The sequence below is a fragment of the Saimiri boliviensis genome, chromosome 5 (assembly GCF_048565385.1).
Source record: "Saimiri boliviensis isolate mSaiBol1 chromosome 5, mSaiBol1.pri, whole genome shotgun sequence".
NCBI classification, from domain to species: Eukaryota; Metazoa; Chordata; class Mammalia; order Primates; family Cebidae; genus Saimiri; species Saimiri boliviensis.
This window is the reverse complement of record NC_133453.1, coordinates 142064257-142078709: the sequence shown is the minus strand read 5'-3', so window position 1 is coordinate 142078709 and position 14453 is coordinate 142064257. Positions and strand designations below refer to the sequence as shown.

General features: G+C 46.2%; 1 protein-coding gene across 3 annotated transcripts in view; it reads left to right on the top strand.

Annotated features, from left to right (window-relative positions):
* LOC101051251 (protein FAM169BP) overlaps positions 1-12475 on the top strand; it is an 87255-nt gene extending 74780 nt beyond the window's left edge. For 2 of the 3 annotated variants that reach the window (XM_010351224.3, XM_039479846.2), the window contains exons 7-9: positions 3430-3558; positions 8645-8742; positions 10057-12475. In XM_010351224.3, the coding sequence (XP_010349526.1) occupies positions 3430-3558; positions 8645-8742; positions 10057-10176 (347 nt within the window). In that variant the 3' untranslated portion in view covers positions 10177-12475. The remainder of the gene's footprint in view (positions 1-3429; positions 3559-8644; positions 8743-10056) is intronic. The other variant, XM_010351226.3, reaches the window with a different exon arrangement.
* The last annotated feature ends 1978 nt before the right edge of the window (positions 12476-14453 follow it).

Below are 14453 nucleotides of genomic sequence, written 5' to 3'. Positions count from 1 at the left end.
TGGTTTAGTGAATAATTTAAGCCCACAGTTGAGACCTACTGCTCAACTGTGGGCTTAAATTGTTCACTAAACTGTGCTTTCAAAATATTACTGCTCATTGACAATGCATCTGGTTATCCAAGAGTTCTGATGAACATATACAAAGAGATTAATGTTTCCATGCCTGTTAACATAATATCCATTCTGCAGCCTGCAGATCAAGGAATAAATTCAGCTTTCAAGTCTTTTTAAGAAATACACTTTCTAAGCCTATAGGTTCCACAGGTAGTGATTCCTCTGATGGATCTGGGTAAAGTACATTGAAAACCTTTTGGAAAGGATTCACCATTCTAGATGCCATTAAGAACATTTGTGATTCCTGGAAGGTCAAAATATCCACATACATGGGAGTATGGAAGAAGTTGATTTCAACCCTCATGGATGACTTTGAGGGAGGAGTCCAAGACTTCAGCAAAGGAAGTCATTGCAGATGTGGTGGAAATAAAAAGAGAACTAGAATTAGAAGTGGAGCCTGAAGATGGGACTGAATTACTGCCATCTCTTGATCAAACTTGAACAGTTGAGGAGTTGCTTCTTATGGATGAGCAAAGAAAGTGGGTTCTCGAGTTGGAATCTCCTCCTGTTGAAGATGCTGTGGACATTGCTGAAATGACAACAAAGAATCGAAATATTCCATGAATTAGTTGATAAAGCAGCAGCAGCAGCAGCAGCAGCAGCAGCAGCAGCAGCAGCAGCAGCAGCAGCAGCAGCAGCAGGGTTTGAGAGGATGGACTCCAATTTTGAAAGTTCTATTGTGAGTAAAATGCTATCAAACAGCATCACATGCTGCAGAGAATTTGTTGTGAAAGGAAGAATCAAATTGGTGGAAGAAACTTCATTGCTGTGTTATTTTAAGAAATTGCCACAGCAACCTCAGCCTTCAGCAACTGCCACCCTGAGAGGATATCAACTTTGAGACAAGACCCTCCACCAGCCTAAAGATTATGACTCACAGAAGGCTCAGATGATCACTACTGTTGTTTAGCATTAAAGTGTATTTTAATTAAGGTATGTACATTGTAGTTTTTAGACAAAATGCTATTGCAGGCTTAGTAGACTGCAGCATAGTATAAACATAACTTTTATATGTATGCACTAGGAAACCAAAAAATTCACGTGACTTGCTTTACTGTGATACTTGCTTTATCGTGGTAGTCTGGGGCAGAACACACAGTATCTCCGAGGTCTGCCTGCACTTAGCATTGCACTCTTGAGGTTTCCATCTGTGCTCTTTCCCAGGGCCCCCAAAATGTTAGGAAGCGGGTCTAATGGAGTCCCCATGGGCATCTGCAGAACCAGGAGCAGTTTCTTATTCACCTGGATTTGGGACTTTGCCATGTGAAAATGTTCACCCATGAATACGGGCGTAAAAGTTTGGGAACCTTGAGTGGACTCTGGAATCCAGGAGGGAGCAGAGGATAAGCCTGAAGGTTCTTTGGGAGGGAGGAAGGACGGCGCATGAAGAGTGGCCAGCGTGGATGGTGCTGTGGACTAAGTTGTGCCCCCCACCCAAATTCATATGTTGAAGCCCTTGATATGACCACATTTGGAGATAGGGCCTTTAATTAGCCTTTAAAGCTAATTAAAAGGCTGGGTGTGGTGGCTTACGCCTGTAATCCCAGCCTGACCAATGTGGTGAAACCCCATCTGTACTAAAAATACAAAAATTTGCCGGGTGTGGTGACACATGCCTCTAATCCCAGCTACTTGGGAGGCTGAGGCAGGAGAATAGCTTGAACCCGGGAGGTGGAGGTTGTGGTGAGCCAAAATTGCGCCATTGCATTTCAGCCTGGGCAAGAAGAGTGAAACTGTCTCAAAAAAGAGCTAATTAAGGTTGAATGAGGTCCTAAGGGTGAGCCCCTAGTCCAGTATGACTGGTGTCCTTCTAAGAAGAGAGGGACCAGGATGGACCCAAACAGAAACAGCCATGTGAGGACACAGGGAGAAAATGGCCATTCATAAGCCAAGGAGAGAGGCCTCAGGAGAAACCAAGCCTGGGCCACCTTGATCTTGGATGTCCAGCTTTCAGGACTGTGAGAAATAAATTTCTGTTGTTTAAACCAGTGGTCTCCAACCTTTTTGGTTCTAGGGAAGACAGTTTTTCCATGGATGGGGCAGGGACAAGGGGTTGGTTTCAGGGTGATTTAAGCACATTGCATGTATTTCTTGTGCACTTTTATTTCTGTTGTTATTACATTGTAATATGTAATGAAATGGTTATACAGCTCACCATCATGGAGAATTGGTGGGAGCCCCAAGCTTGTTTTCCAGGTCCCCTCTAGGGGTGATGGGAGATAGTGACAGTTCATCAGGCATTAGATTCGCATAAGGAGCACACAACCTGGATCCTGCGCATGCCCAGTTCACAATAGGGTTCATGCTCCTATGAGAATCCAATGCAGCTGCTGGTCTGACAGGAGGCCTTTTTCAGGTGGTCATGTGAGCACTGGGAGCAGCTGTACATACAGATGAAGCTTTGCTCGCTTGCTCACTTCTCAGCTCCTACTGTGTGTCTTGGCACTGGTCGGTGGCCCAGGGGTTGGGGACCCCTGGTTTAAACCATGCAATCTGCAGTGTTTTATTATAAAAATCCCAGTAAATGAATGCAAATGGGAGGGGTTGTGGGAAGTAGAAAAGTTCCTTTTTAAAGTTTCCTTTCTTGTTAAAGAATAAGTGTGCTAATAACTTTGTTAAGCCCTATCCTATGTAGCTGTTAGACATGCCATGCTTACAGGCACGTAGTACATTCTGTGTCCCTGTGCTTTAACCAAGATATCTGTGTTGGATGTGCTCACAGGCATATCCCAGCTCTCCACTGGTTTAATCTGTTCAGAAACTTTTAAGTTGTTAGCCAATTGGGTTTTAGTTTAGATTGTGAGGTCTGGCTCCAGCCAATGGAGATTAGACACAGCAGTAAGAATGACCCCAAATGTGTAAGGGATAAATTTGTGTGTTTTCCTTTGTTCGTTGTACTCTCGTGGCAAGATGGCTAGTGAGGGTACCCATCCTGCAGTCCAGGAAGTAAAAATTGTATTGCCGAAATTGTGTTTCAGTCTGACTTACAGTCTGGAAGTCTGTAAGATCCTTTATCTCAGTGCTGATTTTTCTTTGTGGCACCAAGCACCTATTTCCAACATCTATCTCCAACAGGGGCAGAGATGAGAGCTCCTCACCAGGAGGAGCCGGGAGATGGATGTGTCCATGGTAGGCAGATGAAAAAGTGGTTTGAGTGCAGCAGGGATTCCAGCAGAGAGTGGGGGTGGTGGTGGTAGTGGAGGGCTGCTTGAGAAGGACTGGAGTGGGTCATGTCTGAGACCCAGAGAGTTGGTACAGAGTGAACCAGAGCTAGGTGGGGGTCTTCCTGACTCACGCTGTGTTCCTTCCTCCCAGTCTGTAGGCAGTTCCTGCTGGTCTGTCCAGAGGAGCGAGGGCGTCTGTGGGAGGTAAAGCCCCCAGGGGCCTGGGGCCAGCGCATCAACATCTGGCTCAAGGTTCAGCTTCAGCCAAGACTTCCAGACTGTAAGTCAGACTGAAACACTGCCCTGCATCTGTCTAGTTATTTCTAGTGTCAACACTAGTATGGATTAATTTACAGTGATTTTTTTTTTTTTTTTTTTGGAGATGGAGTGTCATTCTATTGCCCAGGCTGGAGTGCCGTGGTGCGATCTCAGCTCACTGAAACCTCTGCCTGCCGGGTTAAAGCAATTGTCCCGCCTCAGCCTCCCAAGTAGCTGGGATTACAGGTGCCTGCCACTGTGCCCGGCTAATTTTTGTATTTTTAGTAGAGACAGGGTTTCACCCTCTTGGCCAGTCTCGTCTTGAACTTCTGACCTCATGATCCACCTGCCTTGGCCTCCCAAAGTGCTGGGATTACAGGGCGAGCCACCTCACCTGACCCCCAAGTGGCTTTTTTGACAGTGCACTTTCCACTTCTAGCAAGTGGGGAAGGGCTGCCCACGGCAAGTGCTTCTCAGCTCAGCGCTACGAGGTGAGGCCAGGCCAGGGCCGGGGCAGTGGACGCCTCCAGGCTGCAGGTGCTGCTGTGGGTGGGAGATGAGGGGGACAGTTAATTTAAATTAACTGTCCAAAATGAAAGCCCCAGCTCTCCTTCCCTCCTGGGGTGGATGCTCCCGTCAGCATCGAATCACATTTCTGCAGCTGCAGGTGGCTCATTAGGGGTTGACAGGCAGCCAAGGTGCCAGGCTTTCTCTCCACATGCTGACTGATCCACCTTAGCTGTTGACAAGTGAGAGTGCCTTGGAGTTTATTGATGATAATAGTGATCGGTTTTGCATTTATGCTGGAAGGTTTAATGGATCTTTATAGATATTAATGGGTGACCAAGCACCAGAGAAGGAGGCCTGGCAGGGTGGAGCTGCGCTGTGATCCTAATGAGGTGGTTAAGTGACTTGCCCTGTGGCGCTGAGTTAGGAATGAAGGGAAGCGGGTCGGGTCCCTGGGCACTGAGCTGTCCCTCCGTGATGGTTTATGGACACACTACATAAATGAGGCTGTGGGTCCTCATGCAGCCTCTGTGCTTGGACATTTCAGTCCCTCGGCTGGGAATGGAGAAGAAAAATGCATTGCATATTGGAATGTGGAAATCTCACAGGCTAGAGGGGTGAGCAGGGGCGAGAACTTTTTCTCCTAATTGGGGAGATGCCTCCTCCCAGCTAATCCCATTGGGGCTGTTTCAAGAGCTGGGAGTCAGTGTGGTCTGGGCAGAGGAAACTGAGCTGGAAGTCAGATGCCAAACCTGTCATTTTAATTCACTTTGAGATTCACCAACTCTCGTTTTAAAACAGCAAATGAGAGGACTTGCAGAGAATGTTCCAGAAGCATGCTTGAGTCCCTTGAAGGAAGAAGGGCCATCTTTATAATTAGGATATAAATAGATTACTAAAACTCTTTAATAAAAAAAAAATTCTCAGTTATGGTCTTTTCACTGCCTGCATACGTCATGGCTAGTTCTCAGTTTCAGTCACATCTTCTTTTTCCCCAAGTGCCCGCAGTCAGGATTTTAATTCACTCAGGAAGGTTTTCAGCCAGCCGGCTTCAGCTCGCAACCATTATGACAGTTAGTGCTGACATCTCAGGTTTTTTTCAAGTTGGTGAGCTGGGGCTGCAAATGTGATCACAGATTAGCTCGGTGCTCTGCAGTTTCTCATCTGTTTCTCTCTTTATAGAAATCAGCAAGTCTTAGTGGATTAGAACTTTTTACAGGCCACCGAACAATGCAGATTCTGGAAGCTTCTCTTCCCTGGGAATCTCACTAGACCATCAATTGAATGTTAGTCTTAAATTAGTCAGTGATTCTTAGAGTTGCTTTCTGGACTTGTTCTCTTTTTTCAAGTGGTATCTGTTCTCCCTTCTTTTCTCTGACAGTTATTTTGGAGGTATCCTATAATTTTATGTGCCATAGAAATAGAACTGTAAGCAAGAAGCCCAGTGGAATCAATTGCTTCTTGCTCTAAATAAGGCATGAACATTTCACAACATTTCAAAGGGGAATTAACTTGTGTTCCTTGCAAATGTTTTAAAGACTGTTTCTGAAGCAGCCTGATTGGTGGGCCAGGTCTTTAAAAGTTTGTGCCATCTTGGCTGTTGATAACATCTGTGGCTTATAATGGCCCTGAACATATTTACAGATTATTCAGACCTTTTGAGAGAAGGAGTTTGTGGGAAATTTCTTTCTTCCTACACTCAGTCACAGACAAAGCCTTTGAAACTTGACCAATAGGATCATAATTCCATCTGATGTGATTTCTCGATCAGTCTGAACATGCCTTAAGTTTCTTTACCAGAGAGCATGAAACTGAGTATGTCAACAGTGAAATTTTCTTTTACAAAATTGTTACTGGGGGCAGGAAATAATTGACCACTGCTTTAAAAATTAATTTTTTTTCAATCTATAGGTCATCGTTTTGCTTTCTTTCTCCAGATGAATTTTTAATGGATTCAGTTGTCATCCACAGGGAAAATACTTTTATCTGCATTTAATTTTTAAACCAGAAGGATCTTTGCATCAAGAGATGTGCAAGTATGAGATAAGAAGCAGGGGCCACTTTTCTGAAAGTTTGATGCCCAGCAAACTGCAGTTCTGACCTTTTTTTTCAGTTTTGCTGACTCATACGTTAACGAGTACAATAGCAACAGCAGCTTCGTGGTGGTGCAGTGTGCTGGGGGCAAAATCACCATACTGGGTGTGTTTTTTTCTGTCGAATTCTGCTCTTTGACAGGTTATATGGCTCCTCTTAGTGGTCATTGTTGTCTACTGCAGCCTTGGATGATACCTGTGTGATTAGTGCTCAGATACCTCCCTGTAGGCTTCCAAATTAGTGCATTCATTTTAAAAGATTTACTGAAGCCGGGCCTCGGTGGCTCAAGCCTGTAATCCCAGCACTTTGGGAGGCTGAGACGAGTGGATCACGAGGTCAAGAGATCGAGACCATCCTGGTCAACAAGGTGAAACCCCGTCTCTACTAAAAAATACAAAAAATTAGCTGGGCATGGTGGTGTGTGCCTGTAATCCCAGCTACTCAGGAGGCTGAGGCAGGAGAATTGATTGAACCCAGGAGGCGGAGGTTGTGGTGAGCCGAGATCGCACCATTGCACCATTGCACTCCAGCCTGGGTAACAAGAGCGACACTCTGTCTCCAAAAAAAAAAAAAAAGATTTACTGAATCTCAGCCAGGCACGGTGCCTCACACCTGTAATCCCAGTACTTTGGGAGGCCAAGACGGACGGATCATGAGGTCATGACATCAAGACCATGCTGGCTAACATGATGAAACCCAGTCTCTACTAAAAGTTCAAAACATTAGCCAGGCATGGCGGTACACGCCTGGAGTCCCAGTCACTCGGGAGGCTGAGGCAGGAGAATAGCTTGAACTCAGGAGACAGAAGTTGCAGTGAGCCTAGATCATGCCACTGCACTCCAACCTGGGTGACAGAGCAAGATTCTCCATCTCAAAAAAAAAAAAAAAAAAAAAAAATGATTTACTGAACCTCAGTTAGGAATGAAATACAAGTAAACATTTGATAGCTCCCAACACATAAAAACATTAGGAAAGGTGGAAAATTGATAATGGGCTTTCTACTTCATTTTTTCATTGATATGTTCGTGTATTTCTTTATTTTTTCATTCGATAACTGTTGATAAGGCATCTACAGACATGCCAGGCACTGTCCTAGGTGTTAGGGATGTAGTAGTGAATAAGGCTGACGTGGCTTCTGAACCCATTTACCAGCTAACTACATGGGCACCTACTATGTGGGTTGTAAAAACTCTGTATGGCCAAGAGAACTAAAAAGTGTGCTGGTATTTTTAAGTGCCTTCAATTAAATTTTGCCAAACCAAACTTTGCTAATTTATACAGTTCTGTAAATAAATTTAAAAATTTACTTATATAGATAACAACTAAATAATTCATTTGTTCTTTAGTAAACAAAATGTGTTACATAGGTATTTTCAGCTGAAATGCAAAAATGCATTTTTTTAGGGATCTGAACACCACACACACATAGGGATTTGGGGGTGTGGGGTGGGGAGTTGCACAGGAGAACGAGAAAGTCATCACTTTCTTTCTCTCTCTTTTTTTTTTTTTTGAGACGGAGTTTCGCTCAGTCACCTGGGCTGGAGTGCAGCGGCACAATCTTGGCTCATTGCAACCTCTGCCTCTCAGGTTCAAGTGATTCTCCTGACTCAGCCTCCCAAGTAGCTGACTCTACAGGTGCCGGCCACCATGCCCGGCTAATTTTTTGTGTTTTTAGTAGATATGGGGTTTCACCATGTTAGCCAGGATGGTCTTGATCTCCTGACCTCGTGATCCGCCTGCCTCAGCCTCCCAAAGTGCTAGGATTACAGACATGAGCCACCTCGCCCAGCCATGAAAGTCATCTCTTTCCAAGTTGGTACTGATTTGGTAGGAGAGGAGGGAAGCACTGAACATGGGTGATCATGACCTCTATTGTGAGCAAAACCACCGGAGAGCAAAGAGAAGGATTCAGGACTAGAACTGGAAATGTGAGTCCATTTAATGCCAGAATTGATGGAAGAATAGATCACAATTCCAGCTCAGAAATGCTTGCGTGGAACCATCCCTTTGCATCCCCTGACACCTGGCAGGCATCCCTGTCCTCTGGAGAGCATTGTAGCAAATGCCAAAATGAAGGTCAAAAAGATGGAATGGACCTAGCACTTTGGGAGGCTGGGGCGGGCAGATCACTTGAGGTCAGGATTCGAGACCAGCCTGGCCAACATGGTGAAACTCTGTCTGTACTAAAAATACAAAATTAGCCGGGCGTGGTGGTGGGCACCTGTAATCCCAGCTATTCGGGAGGCTGAGACAGGAGAATTGCTTGAAACTGGGAGGCAGAGGATACACTGAGCCCAGATGGCGCCATTGCACTCCAGCCTAGGCCGCAGAGGAAGACTCCATCTCAAGGAAAAAAAAAAAAAAAAAAAAAAAAAGGAGATAGAATTAGGTCATGGCCATCAACATGTTTGCAAGGGCCCCAGTGTCCTATTTACTCTTTTGACTGTCCAGCCCCTCGGGAGCCACCCCCATTTGCTCATCCTCTTTCTCTTGCTTGGGGAGGGCAGCACACCCAGGAAATTCCAAGGAGGAAGACGTCAGCCATCATGAGAGGACTTCTTGGAATGACAGACCCAGACTGTCTGCCCCTGGAGACAGCAGCAAGGTACGGTGATACTGTATCACCCCACGAACGTCTTGCTTTCTTAGTAACCCTGCTGTCCTTGTTTAGGGAAGCTGTGGTCTGGACCTGCAGGGCCGCTTTCCAGATGACTTCTTGTGGCAGCGGGCCTTGATCTGTGCTCAGAATCTCTGGGCTGTGCTGGGAGCGGGTGTTGCGAGGAGAGCCTTTGTAATTAGACTTTTTATGGTTCTCTCCTCTAAACTAGACAAGCTCTAACGAAACCAAAATGGAACAGAGAACACATGGGAATTGGCCGTAACCTTGCATCGTTAAGGAAATATTGAAAAATCTGAATTTCAAATTCTGCCATGGACCAGTGTCTGTCAAGCAGAACAAAAAGCAAGACAAATTTGTCTTTCTTTCCTCCTCCACTGCGAAAGCTCACATTGCTGGTATGGAGTTGGAATTAGGTATCAGGTTTTTGTATAATCCAGAGTTAATGCAGAATAGAATCTTAAGGGAGGATGCTTACTGAATATTTCTTCATTGCTTGTTGTCAGTCAGTGTTTTATAAGATTTTAGGTTTTCCTGTGGCCAAACCAGACTCTTGCCCATACAGGATATTGTGAAAATATTCACTCTCTGGTGCCAAAGGGTCTTTGCTCTCAAATTCCTAAAGAGTCCAAAATTACTGTAAACTCCAGAATATATACTCATATATCATGGACAAATACTGCTTATTTTGGAGAATACATTGCTCTGAAATAGAAGATTCAGCAATGAAATCATAAAATATTCCAGTAAGTTCTGGGTTGTTTTAGAAAGCTGCTTCCCGTCTGACATGAGCTCTAGCCGTCTGGCAGATGAGGGCTTGCTTTTTCTTTGGTTCACAATGGGTCTTAGGGCTAACCTAAGACCCAACAGGCACCGAACAGAGAGCGTTGTACTTGGCCTTGTCCGTGGATCCTTGACTTTCCTTTTAAATCTCTGTTAGAGGGAGCAGAGGTGTCCAGGGTACCGTAACGCCCATGGGTGTGGGCCTGGGGAAGGCTGCACATTTGAGCGCAGGGTGCCAGCTTTGAAAGCAGTGCTTCCTTCCTTGCTTTTTCTCTGGTCTCCCCGGTCTGGGCTGGGCTTCAGTTCCTTTCAGTAAATCTGTGCTCTTATGCACAAAACATGATTTCCCTGTGGTTGGCTGGGGAGTTTGAACCTGGCCTATTCTGATTCTCAGCAGGAAGTGCAGGCAGAAGCCAGGCCGGGACACCTGCATGTCCTGAACGTCCAGCCCCAGACTATGTGGGATGACCCCATTACCGTGTTTAATTGGAATGCCTGTGGATTCTTTTCTGAATTCAGGAGAGGACACGTGGAGAAAAGCTGGAAGACACAAAGAATGATCCAGACCGTGGAGTGGAGGAGGAGGACGCGGGGCTGATGGGGCAGCTGCAGGGCAAACTTGCAAGGCCTAGTCCCTGACGCCTCCAGATGCCCAGGATGCCCATCTGGGCTGGGTCCAGAGGCCAGCCTGGGCTCCCAGGATTTGGATCTGAGACTTGTGTGACTGGAACGCACCTTTCCTGGGGAATCTTTGATGGGCAGATGACCCCATGGACCCCAGTTACCTCTGAGGTAGGCTCAGGCTCTAGAATGCCTGAGAACATGCTGCACTCAGCGTGCGACACTATGCAACAGCAGGGAGATAGTTCCCCAAGTTAATGGTTGACAGTTCCTACAAATTTCATCAGCTTACTTGTTAAACCTAATATGGTTTCTGTTTCTCAGGATAAATTGGTGGGACTTCACTGGAACCACAGGAATGTTTTACTGAAAGTACCTCTTTCCTTCTAGAAGTTTAAAGACACTCTGGAAGGGGCCACACCCATTTCATCTAGGCTGCGGAAACCTATTGCAGTTTTGTGCATGCCAGCCCTGCCGTTGCTGTGAGATCACGGACACCAAAGAGGTTTCCAGGGAGACACATGTTCTTTCCAGGGAAGCTTCAGCCAAATCAGAAGTGCCTTGAGGGCAGGGGCAGGGGCTGGATGGTGTATACGGCAGGCCTGGAGCTTCCTTCTGGGCTGTTATACAGGAGGCGCTCAGAGAGGGCTCTGCACAGGCTTCAGCCATCAGCTTAGCTGGGAAGCATTGGTAGGAATTTGGGCAGATGGTGCTTCTAGCAGATTGGTAGCCTTAAGCAGAAAGGCTTGTGGTAGTAAAAGTAACTAAAAATGACAACCTGGCTCAAATGTGACATTGGCTTCCCTCTTCTCAAATGCTGATGGAGCCCTGTTTGGTGGCTTGCACCCACCACTCTGGGAATGCAGAGACAAGGACCTGCTCTCAGGCCCCAGCGCTGACAGGCTAGGCAGAGCTGTCTCAGGGCCGCCAGCCCTCCACAAGGGTGCAGCACAAGTCCAGGTTCCTTTAGGGAACCCAGAGCCTAGGGCAGTGCTTTCTCTGCAACTGGCCCACCTTTGCTGATTTCAGTAGGAATTTTTTTCCCAGAGAAAGCTGGTCAGGACCTTTTGAGGCAGATGACCCAAGTTCTTGCCCCTGCTTTTGGGCAAAGGCAAATCTGATTCCATTGTCGAGGACATCCCCAAACCCCTCTGTGCTCACAACTGACTTTGTAGAAGCCAGGGGCCTGCTACCAGGGGCCCTGCCACCTCTGCTCCTTGCTGTTGGAGATCAGCGGCAGGGTCAGCCCTGGGCTGCCTGGTTACCTCTCACATCTCCAGTGCTACCACAGAGCTGGCCCTCAGAAACTGTGTGGGGAATGAAGGGTGACAGGTCACTTTGAGAGTGAGGGTCACACCTTTCCTCTCTTCTTTTACTGCTGGATTTTGGAGACACTGACAGGAACAGGGTTTTACCTTTTTAGGGATGTAATAAAGGCCCTCCTGGAGCCTGATGAGGAGACCACCAGCAGTCCCAAGTTCTGGGAATACATCAGCTGTTCCCCTTAGCAGTAAAAGGACACACACGATGGGACCTTTTATTCATACATGCACCCAGCTGTCTGTCCATCTGTCCATCCATCCATCCATCCATCCATCCATCCATCCATCCATTTTGTTGTACATCAGACATTCAGCATGCTTTCTTAGGGACATGCTGTGTGTGGGGCACAGGAGATATAAGTGAGGTGTGGTTACTGGCCTCAGGAAACTTCTCTTTGGAGGAGTCTCTTCTGGAGTGTTCCACTGGAGTTTTCATCTCTCTTGCACCCATTACAAAGATGGAAGGTCCAATTGACTAGAAATAGAGTTTAGAGCTTCATCTGAAGACATCACAAATCCTGGCTCCTACCCTGCCCCTTACACATGGGCTCTCTCTGCAGGTGGCACAGACCATAAAAGTGGAGTTAAGTCTGCAGCCTAGAGGATGCCCCGTGTGTGGTGTCAGTTGTAATCTTTCACATGGGACATGTGTGCTGTGAGCATTGTGCTATTTGAGATGAATGGTTAGTATTTTGTATTTACATGAAAATAAATGTTTAAAGATGTCTCAGGGGGTTGATGAAGTTACTGTTCAATAAAAGAAACCGCTCAGGGAAGAACAGCTGATGTGCTGATGGCTTTATTCAGGGGCATATAAGCTGACCATATGAGTTAGAAGGAAATGCCCAGAGCTGAGAGCAGCCTCCTGCCCAGTCCATGTCAGCTCTGAGGCTGTGTGCAGGGGTCCCTTCCAGCAGTGTGTGCAGGACTCCCCGTAATGCATGTGTTTGTGTTGTGTTGTTTTTATTAAATCAATTTTATGTTTTGGTTTTCCATGTTCCTGCCTTTTATTTTTTATCAGCTCTATTGAGATATTATTTATAAACCTTAAATTTCACTCATTTAAAGTAATAATTCAGGCCCAGTGTGGTGGCTTACGCCTGTAATCCCAGCACTTTGGGAGGATGAGGCATGTGGATCACTTGAGCTCAGGAGTTCGAGACCAGCCTGGCCAACATGGTGAATCCCTGTCTCTACAAAAATAAAAAAAATTAGCCAGGCATGGTGGCATGTGCCTGTACTCCCAGCTACTCAGGAGGCTGAGGTGGGAGGATTGCTTGAGCCCAGGATATTGAGCCTGCATTGAGTGGAGATCACACCACTGCACTTCAGCCTGGGTGATACAGTGAGACCTTGTCTCAAAAAAAAAAAAGTAATAATTCAAGGATTTTTAGTATATTTACACAGCTGTGCAATCACCACCATTAGTACCCCCAAAATAAACATGGTGCCCATCAGTCTCTGTCTCCCCACTCACCACCTCCTCCTGCCCTCAGCAGCTACTAATCCACATATATATATATATATATATATATATATATATTTTTTTTTTTTTTGAGATGGAGTATTGCTCTGTCACCCAGGCTGGAGTGCAGTCATGTGATCTTGGCTCACTGCAACCTCCACCACTTGAGTTCAAGCAATTCTCCAGCCTCAGCCTCCCGAGTAGCTGGGATTATAGACACGTACCACTATGACTATGCCCAGCTAATTTTTGTATTTTTATTAGAGATGGGTTTTACCATCTTGGCCAGGCTGGTCGTGAACTCCTGACCTCGTGATCTACCCCCTTGGCCTCCCAAAGTGCTGGGATTACAGACATGAGCTACCACAATCTTGGCTTACTGCAACTTCTGCCTTTTGGGCTCAAGCCATTCCCCAACTTCAGCCTCCCTAGTAGCTGGGACTACAGGGATGCACCACCATGCCCGGCTAATTTTTGTATTTTTGTAGAGATGGAGGTTTTGTCATGTTAGCCAGGCTGGTCTTGAACTCCTGAGCTCAAGTGATCCTTTCTCCTCAGCCTCCCAAAATGCTGGGATTACAAGTGTGAGCCACCATGCTGGCCCAGTTTTAATTTTGACAACATCCAATTATTTTTCTCTTGTTGCTGGAACAAAGCAACAAAGTTGCAGTAGTAAATATTTTGTGTGTGTGTGTGTGTGTGTGTGTGTGTGTGTGTGTGTGTGTGTTTAAATGCATGCTCTTTAATTCCCATCTAAGAGGAGTTATTGGGGAAAAAGTTATTTGACTCCAAAATGAAAGTGGGAAATCCACAAAGAAGTAATTACTTAGAACAAGGCTGTCCCTGGATCCCACATTCTTCAAAGGCAATGGCCAGACATGCATGCCCTGTAGGAGTCACACTGTCCCGAGGGCTGCCCTGCCCCACAGTCACCAATGGGCTCCAGCAGGGCGTCCACAGTCACTTGGAAGCTTGCATTCCTGACCAGGGTCTGGCATTGGTGATGGACACTCACTGGTATGCACAGAGCTTTCAAACAGGTTATATTTCAGGAAGCAGGGTTTTGAGACTTGCCCCGCATTTGGTATTTTGTTCCAGGAAGTCTTTGAGAACAAGCCGTTCAGGATACGGAAGGAATAAATTCAACTGGTCCAGAAACCTCAGGGGGCCAATGGATTATGAGATAATTTTTAAAATCCCCATTTTCTGCAAGAAGCAATCAAAGATCTTTGCATTTGATTTAGTCCTCTTTCTAGGGAAAGCATGCTCCGCAGCTCAAAGTTTTAAAGTTAGGTATCTGAATTTCCAGCTTGAGAAGCCATGAAATTCCTTGGCCATCTCCTCTTTCCCCTGGCGCCTCCATTTCACACAGGGCACAAAACATCACCATGGCAAAGCAAGAGGGGTTGGAGCTGGGTACCCCACCAAGCTCAAACCACAGCAGTGCAGTCACAGGAGGTCTGCAGGCCCATTATCCATGCAGCTGTGATTTCTGGCTCTAGGAAGGT